Below are 25,972 nucleotides of genomic sequence, written 5' to 3' on the forward strand. Positions count from 1 at the left end.
ACAGACTGGACAACTAGGCAGTGAGAAATCTTATGAAATTCAACAAAGACAAGTGCAAGGTCCTGCATCTGGGGTGGAATAACCCCAGACATCAGTACAGGCAGGGGACCAACCTTCTGAACAGGAGCTCTGCAGAGAGGGACCTGGGTGTCATGGTGGACGACAAGTTCACCATGAGGCAGCAGATGCCCTCATGGCCAAGAAGGCCAATGAGATCCTGGGCTGCATTAAGAAGAGCATCTCCAGCAGGTCGAGGGAGGGGATCCTGCCCCTCTACTCAGCCCTGGTGAGGGCACATCTGGAGTATTGTGTCCAGTTCTGGGCTCCACAGGACAAGAGGGATGTGGAGCTGCTGGAGAGAGTCCAGCGCAGGGCTACGAGGATGATCAGGGGCCCGGAACATCTGCCCTATGAGGAGAGGCTGAGGGAGCTGGGCCTGTTCAGCCTGGAGAAGAAAAGGCTGAGAGGGGACCTGAGCAGTGTCTAGAAGTACCTCAAGGGAGGCAGTGAGGAGGATGGGGCCGGCCTCTTTTCACTCGTGGCTGCCGACAGAACTAGAGGAAATGGCCAGAAGCTGAAGCACCAAAAGTTCCACAGGAACTTAAGGAAAAAAATTTTAACAGTGAGGGTGCCAGAGCCCTGGAACAGGCTGCCCAGAGAGGTTGTGGAGTCTCCTTCTCCTGAGATCTTCAAACCCGCTTGGACGCAGCCCTGTGCCACGTGCTCTAGGTGACCCTGCGTGTGCAGGAGGGTTGGACCTCTAGAGGTCCCTTCCAACCTCAACCATTCTGTGATTCTATGATTCTATGAGAAGAAATAAATATAAGATAAATAAACCAAGTATAAAACAAATCTGTATAGCTTTCCAAAATAAAATTTGAAGCAAGCTGATATAGCATATAGACAATCAGATATTCCCTAGGAATCACACTGAAATGGTTTACACAGGTGCTACTGTCAACTTCTACTTATTGTTCCCTTAACTCCTAACACAAATCTGAGCCTGTTTTAATGCAGGTGGGGAAGGAAGACACAAACGGGGACAAAGAGTTGCTAAGAGATTGTCGCTAAGAGAATTTAGCAAGATAGTTGAAACACCTCTTGTACAATTACCTTTCTGGAGATTACAATATTTGACTGTTTAAATAGGAAAGGGATCAACAGCTGAAATCCAAGTTTCTCACTGGAATTTGATCCCATTTTTATTTCAAAAGCATTGAAATAAAGTTCTGAAGCATAAAAAGTAATATGTTAATGTCTGAGGGTCCTATTATAAGACAATATCTTCAGTAAACTCAGTATCTTCTAAAAGCTATATCCCTTACTACGAAACATAACCTTTCACCACAAAAATCTAGTTTACCAACATTGTACAAGCCCTTTTCTTCTGATTTTGTATCTTTGTTTGACCAGATGCCTACAAAATTTTATTTCCAGATGCTGATCTTTTATATGCCATAGCTGAAAATATTGCTTATAATGAAGATTGTTCAGTGTACAATTCTACTTCACATGATGAAGTCATCAACTTGAACTGTTTGGTCTGGAATGTCTTCCTATTGATGCAGACTCTTAAGGCAGGAGTTTCCCTCTTCCCGTTCAGGAAATACACTTACTCAGAGAGCAGACCCCTGCACACGGATAAGCAAAGGTAAGTTGAATAGAGAAAGTCTGGGGCATCCCAACAAAAGGAGGAGCAGAGTAGTCTGGCATTACAGCCATGCACTGAAGGGCTCTATGTACAAGCAGAAAGAAAAGCTATTCTGATTGGAAGGTTAAAAAAAATGAAACAATTAAACTGATCGGAACCACCACAGTCAGGACATGACTCTGACCTCATATGAAGTGTAGGACAATCATTAGAAGGATGGATGAACCTACTCAGATGGTAATATCCCGTGTGTTCCTTCCTGAGGGTTTACTGTCGCCTAAAAATCTCTCCAAGAAAGCTGCATATAAAGAAGTGAATACTATGATAGCTAGTCAATATTTACCTCCCATGTTCAATAACAAAGGAGTCCAGGAAGGCTTCATCCCCTTTGCTGCAGTCAAGACAAAATAATGAGAACATTTCAGATGCCATTCCTGTAGCAAGGCAAAAGAAAAAACTCAGAATCTTGGAACAAGTGGTGGGAAGAACGTAAGAATAATCACAGTTATGAAATCAAAGATCAACCTAGCCTAGCACTGTTTCCAACAATAGGCAAAATAAGAAGCCGGAAGAAGAATTTGAGAACAGTGCAAGTGTGCAATAATACTTCCCCCTCTCAGCCTTCAAATAATAAAGGCTCAGGGATTTTTTTTTAAGCAAGAAGATAATATTGTGTTTTCACATGCCTTTTAAATTCATTTTCATGCCATCTAGCAACAGAAAAAAAAAAACACCAAAAAAAAAAAAAGGTTTAAAAAGTTTCTTGCTTGTACTGAACAATCCTTGATGGATTTTCTTCCATGAATTTGTCCCACAGCCTCTGGAACTCGCATAAGCTTTTAGCAACTCTCATATATAGCAAGAATAAGGAGTTCCATAGCTTATGTTGCATGAAGAATATGCCTCTTTCTTTAGAACCTAATTCCTTTTATGCATCCCAGTTCTGATCGTGGAAAATGCACATGCAGACCATACAGCAGAGAAATTAATATTTCTTAAAGGTTCTGTAATGCAGGTGATCCTAAAGCAGCCCAAAATGTTCCAAGCAGCAACCTAATCTCTGATGAGTCTGTAATACCTAAGTATGATTTCCTGGCTGGCCTTTGGAATCACTCAGTAGCAGGAGCACAAGCAGAATCCTGTACAGAAAAGAGGACAGCAGCTATACTGCAATCCACTCTGACTTCTCCAGATCCTAGGAAACTGAGTACGTTTATTCCCACGGGATGGAATATTTTATCTTTTGAAAAGCGATGTCCAAAATTAATGTAATTTATGAAAATGGAAGAATCCACCAAGTCTCTCTCAGAATTATTCTAAAATCTAGTCACTCTCAGCAGAAAAACAACAACAACTCCTTTGTATTTCTAATCTAATTCTGCCAAGCTGAAGTCCATTAACACGTTGGTCTTATTTTATCTGTCTGGAAACTTAATTGCAGAGCTCTCTAGCTCTTTGCTATCATATGTCTAATTCTTATGTACATTTGTGAATTTGGGCTTGTGGTCTTGTTAGTCTCCTCTGTAAGCAAAATGAAAAGCCTTTTCTTTCTTACTGTTTGGGCAATTGCCCTGATCTACTATCATTCTTGCATCCTTTTGCAAATCCGTCAACATATTTCAGTCAACATTTTTGCTATTCATGTAGAGAGACGATTCTTTCTGGTAGCAAAATAAATATAGCACATTACCTAGCTTTTAAAACTACAAGCTGTTACATTTCTAGACTAAAAATCACAAGATCCAAAGGGAAACTTATAATAGGGATCTTATGAAATCTTCAGGATCTTATGTTTTTTCTAGAGTGTTGATAGTTGCAAGTTTTGCCAATAATTAACACCAAAACACCAAGAAGTCGTAACTAAATTTCATTCATATAACAGTGCCTGAACTGAGTCAGAAGATATCTGAAGCCAAGAACCTGGCTCCAACAATGGCAAAGGCAAATGCCTAGGGAAAAGCTAGAGAGCAGGACCAGGGCATATACTTCTTTTAGGTATGATTCCAAGCATTTGCAGGTCAAAAACCTTGACCTAGGTGTTGCTTTCACATGTACAGTTAACTTCAATGGATTTCTTTTTCATTCAGAAAATTTTCGCTTGAAACCACGCAAACTTTCAGCCTCTGCAGCATCTTTTATTTATTTATTTATATACGCTACGACTTGTCTCTCTGAGAGAACACTCACTGAGGAAGGAAAAAAAAAGTATTGCTAACACAGATGGGAAGCTTCTTTCATTGCGGCTTGCCCCACCTTTATAGTATAGAGCCATCAGGAAGCTGCATTACTAACTGAAGATCCTTCCTGCCTACAAATTTCACTTGCAACTCCAGTAGCTCTCCTAAAGAGCTATAATCATAAAAAGTTGCAGGCCTTTCGTGCCAACAGAGCCAGCTCACCAGCAGAATAAAGGAGAGTGAGAGTTACCTCATATTCATCGAAAGGCTCTAGAGCCTGCACTCTTTGTTGCTCATCTTCAGGAACACAAAAAGTAAAAAACTCATTCATGTCCATGACGCTGCACTCACTCCAGCCCTAAAACAAAAATTTCCCCATATTATTACTTCCAGAAGGATAGAGACTCACTTTCCACAAGAAAACAGTGATCATAAATGAAGCATCTGCATGAATCTTTAAGGAAAAAAAGGCTGAAAAAATGGCAGTCCAGACTCTGGAGTGAAGATGGATCTCAACCTACGAAGCTCTGAAGATCTTAGAGCCACACTTATTTTAAAAGTCTCAGAGAAACCCATCCCACCTTAGCCCATACCATAAAGTAGGTTTTAAGTTGATGGAGGCACCTTCAAGTGACTGGTCATGCTATTAGAGAAGACAGTATCTCAGCCCTGGCCCTGTTTGCTTCAACCTGTGACTGACACAGCTTGTGACCTCCCGATATTTAAAGCTGCATTCTTTCCCAGGTTATCCAGGTTTCACATGTGCTCTGGAGCTGCAGGCACTTACCTTTTGTAGGAAGCGCCTCCGCTGTGTCTCATGATCAGGGTACTGTGCTAAGGAGTGAAGGGTAGAATTCAGCTGGCTAAAATGCTGCTGCATGACATGCCCAAAGGGGTCCTCGGGGTGCATCTGCTCATACAGCACAAAACAGGCCTGAGAAAAATGCTCTGCTGCCCACTGTATCAAGGCATCTGACCTGTGCATAAGAAAGAAAATAACTGTGGGCCCAGCTATCAGATGCAACACATCATCCTGCAACAGCAGAAGGCATGCTATTAAGGCATCCTGACAGAAACATATGCGAAACACTATAGTGCTCCAGACCCGTAAACATTTCCCACAACCACTGAGAGAATTCAAGAATGAAGAGAGACTTGAAAAAAACACCCATCACCCCATTTTGAGACTTTTTTTTTCCCCCCAAATACCCCATCACAATTATGCTGTAAGGAGCTGTTTGGGCTTCCGCAATATTCATGAGGCTTTAGCTATGAAACAGCAGGTCTCACAGCCCTATGGGACTTCCATACAATGAAGCTTGTTCCCACCTTTACCATCTGGATAACAGAGGATAATTCAACTGACCTGCTATTTTCCATGTAGGTGAGCACCACTTCTGCTAAGAAAAGGGTGGGGATTTCGTTGTCCAGTCCTGCTTCCTGCAGGGCTTTCTCCAGTTTAGACAGTTCTGATAAGTCTACTCCTAGTAACTTATAATCCTTTCCAGAAAAGGCAATGGCTCCTGGGGGAAAAAAAGGTACAGTAATACAGTGCTGATGCTACACTAAAAGCAAGATGGACAAACAGGACAATCAGCCCAAAAGCAATTGCTCACACAGCTTTGCCCATCCTTTCCTCACTCTGACTATTTGAGAATATAAAAATAAATTCTCTAAATGAAACACAGAGGAACAGCACCAAGAGGGACCAGTTAGAGGCCCATTAAACTTAGAACTCACATTCCAATAATCCTAATGAAAATTTCACCTATAGATCTTTCATAGAATTATTTACTGTAACAACACTTTATTTCTTTTAACAGCAATTTTATAGCACCACTGTAATTCAGAATGAAATCTTAGGAGTTCTTACTTTTAGTTCTTGCAGCTCGGGCTAAGGAAAATACCATTGCTTTGACAGAATTTAAATGATTTTTATCACAATCACAGAGACATTCTCAAGTCCTTAATTTTCTTTAAAAACACATTTCATTTCTGTATATGGTATTGAACCTTGAACCCACATATACTAACTTTCTGCAAACACCAGTATTAGTCACATAGGTCACATTCTCAGAAATAAGCTCCAACTTATGCCATGAGAGAATTTGCAAGTTATACTTCTGTACTCCACAAGAATCATAAATTTATGCTAGATGACTTGTTTTAACCAAAAACAAACCAAACAAGGCTGGAAACTACCTTTAGAAATCTATGCCTGCTCTGTGCCTCCCCACCAGTGTGATTCTATCAACCCTGATGACTTGTCCTACACTGTTTTCAAAAAGGATCTGTTCCTTAACCATTCTGTGAAGTTTGGAAGGGACCTCTAGAGATCATCTGGTCCAACATCCCTGCTCAAGCAGGGACACCCAGAGCATGTGGCACAGGGTGGCATCCAGGCATGTTTTGAAGATCTCCAGAGAAGGAGACTCCACAACCTCTCTTGGAAGCCTGTTGAAGTGCTCTGTCACCCTCACACTAAAAAAGTTCTTCTTCACACACAGATGAAACTCCCTGTGTTTCAACTTGTATCCATTACCCCTTGTCCTATCTCACTGGCCACCACTGGAAAGACTTTGGCCCCATCCTCCCTACATTCTCCCCTCAAGTACTTGTACATATTGATCAGATCGCATCTCAGTCTTCTCTTCTCTAGGCTAAATAGGCCCAACTCACTCCAGGTGTGGCCTCATCAGAGCTGAGGACAGGGGGAGAATCGCCTCACTTGATCTGCCGGCAACACTCCTCCTAACACAGGCCAGGATCCCATTTGCCTTTTTGGCCACAAGGGCACATTGCTGACTCATGGTTAACCTGCTGTCAACCAGAACTCCCAATTCCTCTCCACTGAACTGCTTTCCAGCAGGTCAACCTCCAATCTGTACTAGTGCCTGGAGTTATTCCTCCCCAGGGGCAGGATCCTGCACTTGTCCTTGTTGAACCTCATGAGTTTTCTCTCTGCCCAACTCTCCAACCTGTCCAGTTCTCTCTGAATGGCACCACAGCCCTCTGGGGTGTCGGTCTCTCCAGCCAGTTTGGTATCATCAGCAAACTGAATCCATGCTGACTACTCCTGACGACCTTCTTTTTCTTCGCATGCCTAGAGATGGTCTCTAGGATGAGCTGCTCCATCACCTTTCCAGGGATGGAGGTCAGGCTGACTGATCTGTAGTTTCCTGGGTCCTCTCTCTTGCCCTTTTTGAAGACTGGAGTGACGTTCGTTTCCTCCAATCCTCCGGCACCTCTCCTGCTCTCTCCATGACCTCTCAAAGATGATGGAGAGTGGCTTAGCAATAATGCCTGCCAATTCCTGAAGCACCCATGGGTGCATGCCATCTGGGCCTATAGATTTATGACTTTAAGATTATTGGTAAGCACAGAGTTCTTTGTCACTGGATGCTGTCAATACTAAAGGTATAAATTGGTTTCAGGGGGGACGGGACAATCTTATTGAACTGGTACACTCAGTTGCTCACTTCAGCGAGGGACTTGTGCTCTGCACCTTTCTCTGTAGTTATTTTCTATCCAGTATTTGATTGTTGCAGCCTAAATGTAACAGTTTGTATATGCCTCTATTGTAATTTATCATACATTTTTCCAGTCAATCCCTGCAGCTATTTAAACCATTTAATAGTTTAAATAGTTTTAAATCATAATCCTGTTCACCATATTGAATTTCTTTTGGTTGGCTTTTTCCATCTCGAACAGTAAAAAAATACCTTGAAGAAAATCCCCTTAACTTACATCCTTCTGTTTTGCCACTGCTCTACTGCTTACTACCCCACTAGCACAATCATCCTTTCAGCTCTTTTATTCTACAGTAGTTTCATCATGATCATTTTTTCTCTGGTTTGGATATAGGAAAGCCAAATACCATAACAATGAAAGCTTTGCTAGGATCACAATATCTGGAGTCACAGCTTCTCCCCTATCCAAAATGCCTATAATCTAGGTTGTTTTAAGACCATTGAAGGTCACCTAGCTGCTGTGAGGCCTGGCTGCTGTGAGCTGACAGCAGGGATGTCTTCACCCAGGTGCCCAAGACTCTGCCCGGTCAAGCTCTAATATTTCCCAGGCTGGATGTTCCACTGCCACTTTGGGCAACTTGTTCATGTTTTTAAACTATCCACATGGTGGAAAAAAAAATGAAATCAAAAGTTTTGCGCACTTAATTGGAATTTCTTTGTTGCAACTTTCAACCATTGCCCCTCATCCATCTGCAGCATGGATGAGGAGCATGGCTCCATCTTCTCCACACTCTCCAATTAAGGAATCAAGGATTGGAGTAAGAGCCAATTCAATCTTCTCAGGGCTGAACAAACCCAAAAAGACAAATCTCTTACTCTTCCCTTGCAAATAATGTGCTCCAGCTCTTTCATCACTCTGGTGACATTTCACTGGATAAGCTCAGTCTGTCTTCGTCTCTCTTGTACTAGGGAGCCCAAAATGGGACACAGCATTTCAAGAACAGTCACCAAAATAAATTAATTTTGGTTAGATAATTTAATCCTGACAAATCCATGATGGCAGCTACACGTCCTCTTCTTTTCTAACAAATTCTTGCAAACAATAGGCCTTCCAATTTTTTTCAGAAATTCAAAAGTTGTCTTGTGAACAAATCTAGTTCCTCTGCTCAACATGCCCTATTTTTAAAAGGCCAAAGCTCCCTTCGATTCTTATGCAAGACATCCTCCACAAACAACATACCTAACTCTTCTCCTCCAGCATCTCCCACCAGGGAGAACAGCTCTTTTATTCCTTTAATCAGAGCAGCTTTTTGGTATGCCACATTTGGAAAATCCACCTCACAGACCACAGTGTGACTCAGAAGACCCGCGTCCTTCAAGCGGAAGTATAAAGAGTCAAAGCCAGCACCTAAAGACAGGATCTGCAGAAAAAGTACCAGAAAAGAAAAACATGTTCAACTCTAGCAGCCTCCTGAGCACCCATGAAAAATATTCAAGTTAAAGGCCATCATCTTTAGACTGACAGAAACAGGTAGTCACCTGGAAAAAGTTAAGAAGGATTTTGTATCCATATCGCCGCCTTCTCGATACTTTTGTCCAAGTGACAAATGGACAGCAAGCAGTGATAGTCACAGATTCTCTGTACTCTTCTAGAAAAGGATCATGGTAGATTCACTAAGAAATATGCTAACGCAGAGCTAACATGTCAGGAAGATTTTCCATACGTACAGTGGAAACAGCCTACGTGCCCAGACAGGGTAAACGTACCTGTGTCCTAGCACAACTTCGGGTCTTCAGCAGGAAGTCTTGAACACAGTGATCCACAGCTCGGGCGCGTACATAATAACCCCTGTGGAATGAAAGTCAGCTGCAATCACTCTCCAAGAAGCCTGTTTCTCTGGCACATGCATTCTCCTCCATGCTTTTTCTTTAGAGGGAAAAAAAAAACAACAAACTTTTTTTTTCTTTGTATGCCTAAGAATCCCATATTTACAGAACCCAACTGGGAGATGTCTAATCGTTTTGTTGTAGCTAAAGCTTATTAATATACATATTCTGCATTTAATAATTAAATGGATGCAGACAGGTGAGACATCCTGCCCCTGTGACAGAGCTGGGGAAACCTGTCTCTGCTGCAAGCTTTAGGGACTAGAGGCTACACTAGATATCCTGAAAGATGCTCAAGGCCTTGGGACTGCAGTGCTGACAACCGCAACACACGCCTTGTTCTGGGGGTTTGGTTTGACATGCCAGGTGACAAACCGACCCTGCCCAGCCCCGAGCGAGCCGCCAGTCCCAGGTTGCAGCTGCCGGCCCGAACAGCGGCCACTGCCCCCGAAGGGAGGGGAGCCTCCCGGCCCCGCGCACCCGCCCTCACCGGTGGACGAGGGGCGCTCGCCGCCGCCGCCGCCGCCGCCCCGCCAACAGCCCCAGGAAGCGGTCTCGCACGTAGCCTCGGTCCGCCGCCGAGCTCTTGCTGAGGACGCTGCTGTCGCCGGTGCCCTGCACCTGCCGGGACAGGGAGTCCGCGCTGGCGCTGCCCGCCGACACCCGACACGCCGAGCCAGGGGGCCACGCAGAGGACCGCGCCGCCCGCCCCGCTCCCCCCTCGCTGCCGCCCCGCCCGCGCGAGGGCACTCGCGGAGGGGAAGGGGAGGTTGCGGGGCCCCACTCACGGCCACGCTCCGCGGAGCGCCCGGCCGCCCACCAGCCATCCCGCACGCTGCTCCCCGGCTGTGGGCGACCGGGCAGGCGGGAGAGCGCACGGCCCCTTCCGGCCGACCCTGCCCAATGGGAACGCGGAGCGCGCCGCCACGCAGAGCCTCCGGGAGGGCCGGCCCGGGCCCGCCCCCCGCCCCGCCCCCAGAGAGCGGCCCCGGCCGCCCCGCCCCGGGCAGCCCGGCGCCCGCAGCTCCCGCGGGCAGCGCGGCAGCCGCCCCTTCGGCGAGGGAGACCCGGAACGCGCAGCCATGGCTGCAGGTATGGGCGGGGCGGGAAGCCGGGCGAGGCCCGGAGCTCCGTGGGCGGAGCGCGGAGCTCCGTGGGCGGAGCGCGGGCCTTCCCGCGCTGCATGCGGAGCTCCCCGGGGGCAGGCAGGTCCCTGCGTAGGACACGGAGCTCCCCGGCAGGACACGGGTGTTTCTGTTCAGGGTGCGCAGCTCTCCCTAGCGGGTGCGCAGCTGCCCATGCAGGGCACAAAGAATTCATTGCAAGGAGACTTACAGGGTGCCGAGCTCGTCGTGGGGGAGCAGAAGTCTCTGCACGGGTGTAGAGTGACTGGAATGGTGCTGAGCTCTCTGCAGCAGTGCAGGCTCAACAGTCCTGCCTATGCCCTGTGCTGGTGCTGCAGATGGGGGCACATGGACGTGTGTGTGTGTGTGTGGTGAGACACCGTGTTGCAAAGGTGCACGTGTGGCAAAGGGGCGGGCAGCCTTATACAAGATGGGCAGTGGCCTGGGGAGGTCTGTAGTAGGATAGGTCAATGCTTTGTGTTGTTTCACTTGAAGCAGCAGCTTGAGCTGTGTCATGTCATTCTGTGAGTACTTTGCTTCCTGCCGAGATTCTCCACAGATCTTGCACTCGGAAAATCAATATATTGTATACTAAAAAGGCTAGAGTCTCACAATGGTGCTTCAGCAGGGGATGGTCAGCATCCATATTTTTAACTGGCAGCAATATGTGCAGCCCAATGCTAGCATTTTATCAGCAAGTACAGGATTTTTTGAAATATATTTCTCTGACATGTTTTATTCCAGAGTTGCCTTTCAGGTGATTCCTGGCATCTCCAAGGTGCCTGTTCCAGTTGCTTGACTATAGTGCAGAATGCTGTATGGTACGGTCGCTCCTGTGTCCTGTGTGTATTGCAGATGTGTGCATAGTTTCTGCAGAGAAAAGGACTTCTTTCTCCAGATTCCCTCTTGCCTGATATTCATTATCTTGTCGATCCTGGCATGTCTGTGGGACCTGGAGACAATGCTGAGATTTAGTTGCAGCTAATGCGTATGGGAGATGCAAGCCCATTTGGCTGGTGCTTCAGTTCCTGCAGTGTTTCTAGTTGGATCAGCATCCTGAGCACGCACTGGAAGGAACCACTTGGCAGCACATGGGGCTGATGGCTCATCCACATCTGAGAAAGCCCTTTCCAGTTCTGTGTTTCTATATCCATAATGCTCTTGTATGAGAAGACACTGAAACATGACCCAAGCATCTTGGTGCAGCAAAAGGAGACACACTCACATTGCAGTGATGCGAGGAGGGATGGGGAGATTAGTTTTCCCTCACTAGAACAAGGCACCACATCTCTGCTCCAGGAATAGAGACTATACCAAGTTTCCATGAGGAAGGAGAGAGCGTGGTATGCAGTCGTTCTTGGACCTACAGCCTCTGTTCATGGCTGTGGCGAGCACAGAGTCGTGAAGTCACCATGTCTTTATCGAGCCCTTGTTCAGAAGCCGCTGAGGTTTCTATGTCTGTGCCTCTCTTCGGAAGGCTTTTTTTGGGCCCAACTGCTGTGCTAGTAGGCCACTCTCTCCACATTTCTTGTTGTGTGTATTGATGGCCAGTTTATGAGCCCTCATTCTTGCTTGGTTTGGACTGGGGAGGCAGCTGCTTCCTACTGCTGCGCTGAGGCCAACGCAGCCTTTCCTTGCTGTGCTGTCCTCTGAGGACTACCTGGGAGAGCAGTGCGACATCCAAAGCCTGAGAGGAATGCAAGGCTCACCTCCATAACCAAAACGCTATGGAGCAGCACAGGTGGCCGGGCGCATGCTGCTCCCACCCCCTGGGCTGGCTGGTGCCTTGAGGAGGGGATTGCAGTGAGGAGCGCTTGCTGCCGCAGCTATCAATAGCTGTGCGTGCCCGGGGCTGGCGGGAGAGCATGGGCCAGCCTGACCCCAGGGCTGACACCAGTGAGACACGTAACAAGTAATGGGGCGCTTCGAGGAGAGGCCCAGCATGGCAAGGGACAAAACAGGAGGCGTTTCCCACCATGGGGTGCACTCTCTCCACAGTGCCAAGACTGTGCCTCCAAGTTAACAGGAGCCAAGTGAGCTTGGTTCCTTCCACTCCTGATCTGTGACCTCGGCCGTGTAGGTGCTTTTCACAGTTGTGAGCTGCACGATGGACTCTGCAACAGTGTGCGCCTGGGAAGTGGTCTGGGAAGGACAGCAAGGTGCTCTGCTGTGCAGGAGAGCTGCACCTTGCAGCATGAGGCTCTTCAAAGTGCTTGGCACCGATGCTGCATCTGTGATGAACCTATCGATCCCACAACTGCAACACTGGAGGGCTGGACTTTGCCAGTCAACTGCTACTGGACGTGAATACAACACTGTGTGGTGAGATTTTGCACAGACCTTGGGCCAAAGGATCTTGGGGAATGTCTTAGTACATTGGTATTTATTGTATGAAAACGAGATATCTTGTGAAATTGTTGGACATTAAATTTAGCATCAGCACTGTGCAAAATGGTGGAAGAATTGATGTGGTGCATAAATCCTTAGGAAATAGTAATAGTTGGCATTGATTATACAATCACTGTATACTTTTGAGCAAGATTTTGATTGCTGAAAAGCAAAATCTTTGAGCAAAATTTTGATTACAAGATTTTTGATATTTCTTTGTCCTACTAGTGGTGATACGTTGACATCCTAGGAGGTTTGCGTCACTGTTTTATCCACATATAACACTTAAAAATTTTTCCTTGTTAATAAATCAGAACTTCATTAAAAGATGTTTGCATCCTGTGTTGAAGGATAAGGGATTAATCTTAAGCAGTGCTGTGATTAACTCTTTCTTAAAGACTACTAATGCTTTCTGTAAGATGCCTTGTAATCTCCTCCTTGAAGGAGGGTGCTCATGTGCTTCATGTCTAGTGGTATCAACCCCTGCTCCGACTTACTGCTGCCTGATGGGGAGCGCTGTTCATCTCCTGGCTCATTGCAGAGCTCCTGCACTGAGCACTTCCCTCTCCATTTTATGTAACACATCCAAACCCTTCTGATGCATTTAGACTCATTGATTCTTTGCATGTTTCATGAATAAACATAGATTGTGGCAAAACACATATGATACTCCCGATAAACTAATGTGGCATTTTATGCTGTATTCCAATATTTAAAGACATTATCATGTCTTCTCTATCTGCATTATCTTTATGAATAGGTCAATCTCAAGCTATCAGCAGTAGCTCAAGTTCATTGTCCGATGTGGATTTTTTTCCAAAGATGTATGAGTAAGATAGGAAGGTTTAACTTCCACTGAGGGAAGTTTCAGTAGTCACCTTTTCTCAGGGCCTGCGGTATGGGAATGCTGCTCTTCCGAACTGCTTTCATCAGTAGATTTGAGCTTGGCAGAGCTTCCTTTGCGTTCCAGAAATGAAAACCCTGCCCTGTTCTCCCCTCGGGCAAAACTTAAACATATCTGTATTTCATGGGGTCTTTGATGAGTTGACAGCCTTTGCAAAGCCAGCTCTTAATTTCTGTTTCAATTCTCCATTTGAAAAATGGGAGTAAGAACAAATTTCTTATCTCTTTGAGGATGTAGGGAGGATGGAGCCACGCTCTTCTTGGGGGTGGCCAGGACAAGGAGTAATGCGTACAAGTTGAAACACAGGAAGTTTAATCTCCAAATGAGGAAGAACTTCTTTACTGTGAGGGTGCCAAAGCCCTGGCACAGGCTGCCCAGAGAGGTTGTAGAATCTCCTTCTCTGGAGATCTTCAAAACCCAGCTGGATGCCACCCTGTGCCCCGTGCTCTAGGTGTCCCTGCTGGAGCAGGGGGTTGGACTAGACAATCTCTAGAGGTCCCTTCCAAACTGAACCGTTCTGTGTTCTGTGATTCTATGATCTCCAAGGTATAGCATGAGAAGAAAGGGGAATTTGGGACTTCAGAGAAAAATGAGAAAATTCTGTAAGGCATTTGTCTTGGTAGTACCTGATTAGCTGTTTACACTTTGAGCTGTAATTTTGAACTTTTGATTTAAACTCAGCTGCTGTGTTTAACAGGAGAATTGTTATGCAGCAGGATTGCTTCTAGGAGAGTCCCATAACATGGTTCACAGTTACAGATTGGTGGCTGTGTCCTAGAAAACAGAAATTAATGGATTTATTGATCATATTGCATGGCCAATAGTAGGTAAGTTCTCAGTGCGGTGATATAGCCAAACAAAATTTTACTTTGCAAAGGATATTAAGAATGACAATATCGCACATAATGTCAGGGTTGTGGGGTCAGTATTTCAGACTCATTCTGGTTACAAATTGGAAGGAGCTCTTGTTTGAGACCTCTTCACTATTAAGAGAGACTTCATATAGTCTGTTCAGTTCTCAAGTGGTTGTAAAGTTATCTGATCTGGTTCTACAAGAGTGCTTGTAGAAAAGGGAATTCAGTGTGGATTTGGACTGTGTTTAAATTTTGTCAGGGTCCCAGGCATGGCTTCTATATTCCTCTGGCAGATGACATTATTTCTTAGCTGTCTTCTGAAGTTCAGGGAGCACTAGCACTGCATTGCCACGTTTGGCAACAGACATGATATTGCCTCCCCTGAACTAGACCTCTCTATTCCCATTATGTTAAAAGCAGAGTCACATTTACCATTTTCTTCTGATTTCCTCAGATTTCTTCAGATTTGTCTATTTGCATTCTCTCTTCTTCACCCTGCTGTTCACTCATAGAATCACAGAATCACAGAATGGTTGAGTTTGGAAGGGACCTCTAGGGATCATCCAGTCCAACCCCCCTGCACACGCAGGGTCACCTAGAGCACGAGATACAGGACTGCATCCAAGCGGGTTTGAAGATCTCCAGAGAAGGAGACTCCACAACCTCTCTTGGCTTCAGTTTGTGGCTGTTTCCTCTTGTTGTATCGCTGGCCACCACTGAAAACAGGCCGGCCCCATCCTCTTCACTCCCTCCCTTGAGGTACTTCTAGACACTGCTCAGGTCCCCTCTCAGCCTTCTCTTCTCCAGGCTGAACAGGCCCAGCTCCCTCAGCCTCTCCTCATAGGGCAGATGTTCCAGGCCCCTGATCATCCTCGTAGCCCTGCGCTGGACTCTCTCCAGCAGCTCCACATCCCTCTTGTCCTGTGGAGCCCAGAACTGGACACAATACTCCAGATGTGGCCTCACCAGGGCTGAGTAGAGGGGCAGGATCCCCTCCCTCGACCTGCTGGAGACGCTCTTCTTAACGCACCCCAGGATCCCATTGGCCTTCTTGGCCACGAGGGCACACTGCTGCCTCATGGTCAACTAACTCTCTGCTCCCAGGAACTCGTATCCTAACACAGTCCTTTGCCTGTCTCCAGGGAGTCTCTGGTCCCATGAATTTGGCCTTGTTTATAGCATCTGAGTCAAGATGTCATCACAGTGGGGCCTCACACATAGTAAGGAAGAAAACAATATGAATTATGCTTGGCCCTGCTTTCTTGTGGTGAGATCTGTATTTGCTAGAAACTTCTGGCCTTTGTTCTGGGCTGGGAATGGGTTTCATAATGAGGAGGGAGGCACTTTCTATTCTGAGTGGAGAAAGCAGCACCAGGGAAGGTTTTAATTATCTCTTGTTGAGCAGCGCAGCCAGGCTGCTCTGTAAGAGCAGCAACATTGCAGTTCGGTCCTTTAGAGCGAGAAGGGCAGCAGGAATGGAGCATCATCTCCTCATGTGGGAAGAGGTCCTTGCTGGAGGGTGAGACCAGTTTGTAATAAGATCCTGAATGGAGCTTCTCCCCATAAGAGAGGAGTCTTCAAGCCTTGGATTAATAGAATAAAGCAAGAAAAACAACAAATCAAAGTGGAGGGAAAGCACAACTGGCTTTTCTTGCATTTGTCCCATCTCTCAACCCTGCTGAGGCAGTGGTGTATTGTGGAGAATGGTACTTGGTTTGTCCTTCTAGCTTGTCCTAAGGAATAATGTAGAGCGTGGGCGACTGCTATTAATAACCTAGTAGAAAGATCTGCAAGAATGTGGAAAATGTACTTGTCTTCATCTTCGAGCTTTGCCTCGCCACCGTCCTTCCATTTTCCTCCGAGTACTCCAGTGTTTGGGGACCTGCTACAAATATCTTTCAGCATTTTTCAAAGATCTTGGGGGAGGGTCCTGGTTTATGTGCCACTCATCCTTTTTTGTTATCTTGCTGTCACCTTTTCTTGCTGATGCCCACTTGGAGTCCTGAGTTCAGCTCTGGGCTCCCAAGTACGAGAGAGACACGGACATTCTGGAGCGAGTCCAGTGAAGGGCTACTGGGATGATTAAGGGACTGGAGCATCTCTCATATGAGGAGATGCTGAGGGAGCTGGGGACTATTCAGTCTGGAGGAGATTGAGAGGGATCCTATCAAGGTGTATACTCATGGCGACAGAAGAGTGCAAAGGAGACAATCAGACTTCTCAGTGGTGCCCAGGGACAGGAAAAGGGCAGTGAGCACAAACTGAAACACAGGAAACTCCATCTGGATCCTTGGAGATGTTCAGAAGCTGTGTGTGGAGGGTCCTGGATAAGCTGCCTTGACCTACTTGAGCAGGTGGGTTGTTTGATGGCCGGGGCCCCTTCCAGACACTTCTTCCTCAAACATTCTGTGGTTCTGTGATTTTTCTCTGTTGTTTACCCTTATGTCTTAGTGGTTCTTGTTATCTTTGCTGGATCCTTTCTGCCTTGTTTTTTCTCTCCCATTGCAAGCACAAATCTAAATTCCACAGCCTTATTGCAAAGGCTGTTGCTTCCTTTCCCTCACCATGCGCTTGACTGACATTTACTTCCATCCTCTTTGCATGTCACCAGCCCATTATTGATTTTAACATCACCTTGCCTTCTCCCGCTGTTTTTGAAATGCCTTTTTCTAAACTCCATATATGTCCATGGCATCCTATCTACCTCCTGACTCTTTCAGAGACCCATATCCCATCATCTGATATTCGTCCTGCTGGATTTTGTCTGAATTGAGCCAGGCTCTGGAGGAGAGCTGGGTTGCTACTTTTCCACTGCTGCCTCTTCCCCTACCCTGCTTCTTTCCAGCTTTCCCTCTTCTGAGCAGTGTCAGCTTTTCTCTTCAGCATTGCTGTCACCTGGCCTACCTTGCTAGTATGTTGCTCTTCATTCAATTTCTATCTCCTTCCCCTGTTTTCTCACAGTCATCCTTCACCCTTATCCACCGATGGATTCTCTTCATGCTCTGCTGACTTCTATCCTCAGTTCATTATCTCCTTCTCTTCCATTGCAAGTGCAGTGCTGAGCATGCTCAGCCCTTTCACATGCCACGGACCTCTTCCACCCCTTGCTCTGGTGTTGCCAAGCTCCCATAGACAGTCTGCATTTTGACATCTCACCGCTTTCCCTTCAGCTTCCAATTTGCCATATTTCCTAGTTTAAAATGGGAAGGTTCTGAGTTTTACTTACTCCTCACCTACTTTATTATTATTATTATTATTATTATTATTATTATTATTATTATTATCCCAGCTAAGAATTTTGAGGAGTTCAGGTGCAGCATTTCAAAGATTGCATGTGGTATTTTTTAAGAGTGAGCAGTGAGTCTGGAGCTGCGTTTCAGCCTCTGAGGCTAAAGAACACAATATGAGCGAGATACATAAAATCTGTGATGCACAAAACAAGTGCTGCCAAACACATTAGTTTCCTGTGAATAATACTTAACCTTTACATTCTGATTCTTTATTTAAGAAATACTTTTCAATAATAACATAAAGCAGACAAGCTCTGTCTGTGTGGGGTGTAGTCAGGGGCAATGTTTCTCAAAATTACAGGCTTCCAAAAGCTGTGTGTTATTTATTCCGTCCACACTACTGCACAGGGGATGCTAAAGCCTTTGTGAGCTGCTATGTTTTGCAGGTGATGTGAGTTTGAGTGTGTTGACTCTCCAAGTGTGAGTCTGGACACCAGATGAGAAAGAACTGGGATAAGTACTGAAAAGTCTTTCTTCTTTAACAGAAGTGAAACTAGAAAACATTACTTTTCGTTTTCTGGGTATCCTCTTTCAAGATTAGAGGTCATTGGTGTATCAAACATGCTCATCTAGAACAGGATAGAAAAGTGCTGAAAACTTCAGTCTGCTTTCAAGTACTTTCAAAGTTTTTAGAAGAAAAATGTACTAGGACCAGTTGCTGGATGCTCAGGGAGCATCCAGATTGCACAGCATACTTCAGGACATAAAAGCTATTTTCTAAGCCCCAGGAGAGATCTCACAAACAGAAATATACCCCAAAGGGACAGTGACAGTCATCCACCAGGTTACCCTCTGTCTTTGTGTTCCATTTCTGAGTAGGTGTCTTCTCCCCTTCTAGCTGAAGAGCTTCACAAATGTCACGCTGGCATGTCAGCTGCAGAAGTCAACATTAAGGAGGGGGGAAAAAGGAGAAACATTAAGGAGGGGGGAAAAAGGAGACTCTGAGCATGTAAGAATTAATCCTGCTCTGAAACATGTTGGGAGACAACTTTTGTAGAGTTACGTTTCTAAGGAAAAAAAAAAAAAGGTTAAAATTCCCAGTGGAATTATAACAAGAAGAATTAGGACACAAGAATGGAGACCTACGGGATTTAAGAGATGAGTCTCTCACAAAGGGAAGGACTTGGGAGAATTAGAAAGTGATGCTACAGGTTCTTTAATGCAACAGCAGTGAGCCCTGTGTTAACAGCAGCAAGCAGCAGTAATTTGCTGGCTAGCATTCATTTTTCTGTCTCTAAAAATGTTTCTGTAAACTCCTGCAGAGGAACTATCAGAGTACCTGCAGTGTCATTAAAGGGTACACACACAAACTTGTCTTCCCACTGAACAGTACTACAAGAAACCCTTCAGATCAAGGATAGACTAATCGTGCTTCATGTTTTGGGCTGATATCTTCGTTCATAGGATGGGCATTTCACACCCTGATACACATACACAACGTGGGCATTTCTTAAGGTGATACTAGTAAATAAAATGAAAGGGAAGCTATTACTGTGAGAATATTTATGATCAAATAATAATAATATATTTATTCCAAAAATAGTAGAATGCTGCTGAGTTTCACTTCCTTTTTCATAAAAACAAGAAAAGATGTCCTGTTTCATGGACAAAGCTGCTAGTGGAATTCTGGGGAAGTATCACAGGATGCTTCCCAATTTCATCTGTTTTCCTGGGTGCATGTTGTCAGAGAGAGGAGATTAAGCTCCACCAATTTCTGATCTAGCATGGCATAATTATTCTAATCTATATGTGTGTGTATATGTATATGTGCATGTGCATATACAAACACACACCTACACATGTACATACACACCACCCCTATATACCTCTCTTAGCTTTGTAAGTACTTTTTCTAAGGCATTTTGTTCTGGTTTGGATGCCATCAGGGATGATGAAAGTTGTTTTGAGGATACTGTTGGTTTACTGGAGGGATTTTTGCCTGCTATTTTAGATATGAGAGCTTGCAACACTTCAGCTGTTTGCCAGATCTCTCTTTTGTGCAACACAAGCATACAAAATTGCTGAGATTTTTTTCTGTAAGACATCTTCCATCCGAAAATCTTTTTTTTTGTGTGTGTGTGTTGATGTCAGAGAAAGATGAACGTTAATGTAGGCTTCGACTGTTGAAATAATACTTGGGAGGAAAAAAAAGACTCTCTGAAAGTTAAGGTTTAGCCATTTCCTGGGCAAAAAGTTTGTTTCAGTGAAGTAAGTGTTGCTTCACTGCATTACACTTCTTGGGGTAATACACTTCTGAAGTGTTGGGGGCAATTTTCAAACTGCTATTGGAATTATGAGGATGTGAAGTCATATACTTGAGTCACAAAAATCTGGATTTTCCTGATTCCTGCAGTATTGCTGACTTCATTTGTGTGCATGTACTCTGAACACTATTGGAGGTTTGTTGGATGAATGCCAAATGCAGACCAAGTTGTTTAAGAACATGTTTTTCCTCCAATAGTGTCAAACCAAAGATCTCCTTAAGGAACTTTTTTAGACTCATGGGTGCAGATCAGTGTGTCCTGATATTTAAAAAAAATGTTTATTATCACCAAACCACCGTTTATTATTGGCTGATGTTTTCATGTTGCATCTTACATGTGCAAAACAAACGTGACCAACTCTTCCTTTTGGTATCATTAACAGTTTCACTATGTCCATGCAACAGCCTGTCCTCTTCCAGAGTTTCTTTTGTTCGTAATTTACCTCAAGTACAAAAGTGAACCATTTTTATTTTAGCCTGGTTAGAGATGTTTTCTTCTTTCTTTTTCCTTTGACTTCAGCTTTCATGATGCAGGAATTATCACACTTAGAAGAGGTTTCCCCTTCCCCATTGCCTCCTTTCTACCTGCAGGATAAAGATCTGATTTATGCCAAAAGCAGATGTGTTCCCAGCCTTAAGGCTTCTCTGTGATCTAGATATTCTCATCCTTGTTGGCTCCTCCACCTCCTGTATCACAAAGTTGTCCTCAGTGCCCAGCTGGGATCTCTGGGACTGCTTGTGCCTGGCTGCATTGTCTTTCCAGTGGATGCCAGGGTGGTTGCAGCCCTCCATGAGGTCCAGGCCTATGGTTGGTAGGCTGCTGCCTCCACATCTGTGTAACTGCAATGCGTTCATGGTCCTGTAACTGCACACATACCTCCAGTTCCTCCAGGTTATTCTCCATGCCGCATGCACTGGTGCCGAGGCAGTTTGTGGAGGTAATCAAGGGTTCCCTAGACCATCCACAGTCATCTTCTGTATATTTTCCAGGGACCGCCATCCCTGCAGCTCTGCCATCCTCTCTGACCGGTCTCCAGTTCCCCCAGATATCATTAACACCCACCTGGAAGAGGATGAGAGGAGTGGTCCAGTGCATGGACAAGCCTTGGCTGTCTCTCTCTGGCACCTTGCAGTCAGGCAGCAAACCTGTCTGGACAAGGGGTCAGGTCTGTGGAGAGGGACCTCTGTCCTCTGCAGCAGGACATTACCCACAGCATCACTCAACGATACACTGATGCATGTGGTAATGGCCTGTACACCATAGAACTACCCCAAATTAGCTTTTCTTTACCTTATTAGCTTACATCTGGAAACAAACAAACAACAACAACAAAAAAAAAAACAACAACAAAACAAAGCAAAACATATGCATGCACATTTTGATTCAGGAGTTACCTGCGATCAGGAGTGTGCAACCTCATTTACTAAGCTGTTCATGTGGTTAATTGTGTCCTGCCTTGGAGCTGAATTGGTGCATTTCATAACACCCCAGTCAGAAGAAGTTTGCATTCGGTCCTCATCAAACTAACAGACCTGTAATACTTTTGCAGAACTTCTAGGTTCTGCATTTGATATTTAGTAAATACATTGCCCCTAATTTGGTAAAAACAGTTTAAAAATGCTTCTATTACCAGTTGCTGCAGTTTCATGTGCCCATGTCTGTGATCCATAATTGGTATAAGATCCAATTTAACATGAAATTCTAATTGTTTCCATCTGAGAAGTGATCATTTCCATATCCTTATTTGTATTAGAAGTTCTGCTTTTGACACCATGCTTCTCAGGTTTTATTAATGGTAATGTTACTTTCCAGGAGAGGAAGTGGCAACACGTAGCCTGAGGGCAATCAAAGGGACTTTAGGGAGTTGTTTTGGACAATCAGGAACTTGGGTGTGCATGTCATCTTTTCTTCCATTCCCCCTGTTGCTGACAGGAATATGGAAAGAAACAGGAGGGTTCAGTCCATTAACATGTGTCTCCGTGGTTGGTGCATCACCATAACTTCAGGTTTTTTGGCAATAGGAAGCCTTACAGGGCACCAGGCATGCTGGCATCAGATGGGATTCATGTTTCCCAAAGGGGAACGAGAGTCCTTGGTCACGAGCTAGCAGGACTTACTGATAAGGCTTTAAACCAGATTTGACGGGGGAGGGGGGTATCATCAGGGAAGCTGGTGATAAGGTAGGGGATGGCCTGTCATACCACTCACACGAGCCTCACTCCAGAGCCAGGAAAGGTTGCTTGAAGCCTGGAGAGAGACAATAGGAAATCAGGAGAGCTGCTGAAGGCTCACGTAGTAGAGCTACAGCTGCCCCAGCTAAGAAGAGAGGCACATTGGTAGTCCAGTTTAAATGTCTCTGTGCATTCAGCATGGGGAATAAACAGTTGCAGGGCCATGATCTTATTGCAATTACTGAGACATGGTAGGACAGCTCTCATGACTGGAACATGGCCATAGGTGGCTTTAGGCTTTTTAGGAAGGACAGGCCAGGAAGGTGAGGTTGCAGAGTTGCTCTTTACATCAGAGACCAACAGGAATGTATGGAGCTCAGCATAGGGGAGGACGAAGAGCTAGTCTAGAGCCTGTGGATGAGGATTAAAGAGCAGCCAAAAGGGGCGACCCTGTGATGGGTGTTTACTACAGACCTCCTGACCAGGAAGAGGAAGTGGATGAGGCCTTTTACAGGCAGCTGCAAAAATCACAGAATCGCAGGATGGTTAAGGTTGGAAGGGAGCTCTAGAGATCATCTAGTCCAACCCCCCTGCACACGCAGGGTCACCTAGAGCACGTGGCACAGGACTGCGTCCAAGCGGGTTTGAAGATCTCCAGAGAAGGAGACTCCACAGCCTCTCTGGGCAGTGCTCTGTCACCCTGACACCGAAGAAGTTCTTCCTCATATGGAGATTAAACTTCCTATGTTTCAACTTACACCCATTACCCCTTGTCCTTCGCTGGTCACCACAGAAAAGAGCCTGGCCCCATCCTCCCTACAATAACCCCTCAGGTACTTGAACATGTTGACCAAGTCTTCCTCAATCCTTCTCTTCTCCAGACTAAACAGACCCAGCTCAGTTAGTCTTTCCTCATAATGTAGATGCTCCAGTCCCTTCATCATCTTTGTGGCCCTACGCTGGATGCTCTCTAGAAGCTCAATGTCCCTCTTGTCCTGGGGAACCCAGAATTGCACACAATACTCCAGGTGCAGTTGCCCCAGAGCTGAGTAGAGGGAGAGGATCCCCTGCCTTGACCGTCTGGCAACACTCCTCCTGATGCAGGCCAGGATTTCATTGGCCTCTTGGCCACAAGGGCCCATTGCTGTCTCATGGTTAACCTGTTGTCAGCCAGGACTCCCAAATCACTCTCTGCGAAAGAAGCCTCACCATCACAGGGCCTAGTCCTTATGGGGGAGTTGAACCACACTGATGTCTGCTGGGATGACCACACAGCTAGGAACAGACAGTCCAGGAGGTTCCTGCAGATCATTGCACATAACTTCTTGATGCAGGTGTTAGATGAGCCAACAAGGAGAGGGTACTGCTAGACCTGAAACTAACAAACGGAGATGGTCTAGTTGGAAATGTGGAGGTTGAGGGCAGTCTTGGCCGCAGTGACCATGAGATGTTGGAATTCATGATCCTGCGAGGAGGAAGCTGGGCAAGAAGTAGGATTGCAACCCTGGACTTCAAGAGAACTAAGTTTGACCTCTTCAAGGAGCTCCTTGGAGAAATCCCCTGGGCCAGCGTCCTAGAAGGAATGAGAGTCCAGGAGAGTTGGCTAATATTCAAGCACAACTTCCTCCAAGCTCAGAATCTGTGCATTCCTAAAAGTAAGAAGTCAAGCAAGGGGAGCAGGAGATCTGTGTGGATGAGCAGGGATCTTTTGTAAAACAGAAAAAGAGAGGATACACAATGTGAATGAAGGGTCAGACCACGAGGGAAGAATATAGGAACATTATTAGAGAATGCAGGGATGCAACGAGGAAGACCAAGGCCTGTTTTGAATTAGAGTTAGCAAGAGATGTCAGGGACAGCAGGAAGGGCTGCATCAGCAGCAAGAGGAAGACTAGGGAAAATGTGGACCCACTGCTGAATGGGGTGAGTGCCTTGCTGAAGGGAGATGCAGAGAAGACAGAGTTACTAAATGCTTTCTTTGTTTCAGTCTTTAGTGCTAAGGCTAATTCCCATTAACTACAGAGTCCAGAGATAAGAGAGAAAATCTAGAGGGAGGAAGCCTTTCCTCATGTTTGAGAGGATTGAGTTAGAGATTATTTATGCAAACTGAACACCCATAAATCTGTGGGCCCAGATGAGATGCACCAAGAGTGGTGAGGGTACTGTTGGCGGTTATTTCTAAGCCACTCTCCATCATCTTCAAGAAGTCATGGAGATCAGGGGAGGTGCTGATGGACTGGAAGAAAGCTAGCGTCACTCCAGTCTCCCAAAAGGCAAGAGGGAGGACCTGGGAAACTACAGGCTATTGCGGTCAGCCTGGGGCCAGTGCTGGGCAGTGTCGCCTCGGCAGATGGAGGGGCTGAGCAGGAGAAGCGGGAGCTGCAGCCACGCGGCCAGCACATGACCAGGCAGCTCGTTGGGTGGCCTCACGTGTGGTCGGTGCGTGATCACTTGCCTGATTGGCTGGTTGGGTTGCTGGGCTCCGCGTGCTGCCGGGCAGGGCAGGGGCTGCTCCGGGGATCGGAAAACTGGGTAAGTTGTGTTTAACCCTAGATAAAGGTTTGTGGATCACCGTCGCAGAGACCCTGCTCCTCAATATGCCCGCAAACGGCACCCAATGTGGGGCTCGGAAGACCAGCTGTCTCTCTGGTTGCACTGCCCAGCTGAACTCCGGGATTTACGGTGAAAGGAAGCTTAAGGATCATGCTGAAAGGAAGCATCCTTTGTGCATGCACTAAAAGCCTCTTGAAAGAGGTAAGAGGCTGGGAACTACGGGTTCATACCTAACAAAGGAACAGAAGGACTGAGTCCGCTCCTTCACAAAGTGCAACAGTAAACACTGAAGCGAGAAGGCATTCAATAGCTCCGCTTTTTCCATGTTTTTCATAACCAGGGCATCCATGCCATTCACCAATGGACCCATGTTTTCCCTAATCTTCCTTTTACCACTGATATATTTGAAAAAGCTCTTCTTGTTATTTTTAACATCCCTTGCCAAGTTTAATTCCAATTGCATCTTAGCTTTCCTTGTCACATCCCTGCATTCCCTGACAACATTCCTATATTCCTCCCAACAAGCCTGTCCTTTATTTCCACTTTCCGTATAGTGCCTTTTTCTGTTTGAGTTTTGCCAGCAGCTCCTTGTCCATCCATGCAGGCCTCCTGCCCCACCCCCTGCCTGACTTCTTACACACCGGGATGCACTGCTGCTGAGCATGGAGGAAGTGCTGCTTGAATACTAACCAGCTCTCTTAGGCCCCAGTTCCTTCTAAATCCCTAGCCCATGGAATTCTTTCAAGGAGGTCTCTGAAGAGGCCAAAGTTGGCCCTGCTGAAGTCCATGGTTGCAAGGCTACTAACAGCCCTGCCTCCTCCTTGTTGGACCCTAAACTCAACCAGTTCATGATCACTTCAGCCAAAGCTACCCCCGCCACCTTCACATCTCCAACAAGTCATAGAATCATACAATGGTTAGGGTTGGAAAGGACCTGTATAGATCATCTAGTGCAACCCCCTTGCACATACAGGGTCACCCAGAGCACGTGGCACAGGACTGCGTCCAAGCGGGTTTGAAGATCTCCAGAGAAGGAGACCCCACAACCTCTCTGGGCAGCCTGTTCCAGTGCTCTGTCACTCTCACTGTCAAGCAATTCTTCCTTAAGTTCCCGTGGAACTTTTGGTGTTTCAGTTTGTGGCCGTTTCCTCTAGTTCTGTTGGTGGCCACCAGTGAAAAGAGACCAGCCCCATCCTCCTCACTGCCTCCCTTGAGGTACTTCTAGACACTGCTCAGGTC

General features: G+C 45.9%; 1 protein-coding gene across 1 annotated transcript in view; it reads right to left on the reverse strand.

Annotated features, from left to right (window-relative positions):
* The window catches only part of LCMT2 (leucine carboxyl methyltransferase 2), a 30,193-nt gene extending 9,281 nt beyond the window's left edge, over positions 1-20,912 (reverse strand). Inside the window, exons 1-8 of the mRNA XM_088537714.1 lie at positions 20,886-20,912; positions 9,676-10,031; positions 9,066-9,147; positions 8,539-8,719; positions 5,195-5,351; positions 4,616-4,805; positions 4,079-4,186; positions 1,995-2,085 (exon numbers count right to left, since the gene is read on the reverse strand). Coding sequence (XP_088393840.1) covers positions 1,995-2,085; positions 4,079-4,186; positions 4,616-4,805; positions 5,195-5,351; positions 8,539-8,719; positions 9,066-9,147; positions 9,676-10,031; positions 20,886-20,912 — 1,192 coding nt within the window. The remainder of the gene's footprint in view (positions 1-1,994; positions 2,086-4,078; positions 4,187-4,615; positions 4,806-5,194; positions 5,352-8,538; positions 8,720-9,065; positions 9,148-9,675; positions 10,032-20,885) is intronic.
* Between the last annotated feature and the right edge of the window lie 5,060 nt (positions 20,913-25,972).

Source organism: Tinamus guttatus, unplaced genomic scaffold (genome assembly GCF_059628265.1).
Source record: "Tinamus guttatus ecotype Peru unplaced genomic scaffold, ASM5962826v1 Tinamus_guttatus_pri_ptg000857l, whole genome shotgun sequence".
Taxonomy (NCBI): Eukaryota; Metazoa; Chordata; class Aves; order Tinamiformes; family Tinamidae; genus Tinamus; species Tinamus guttatus.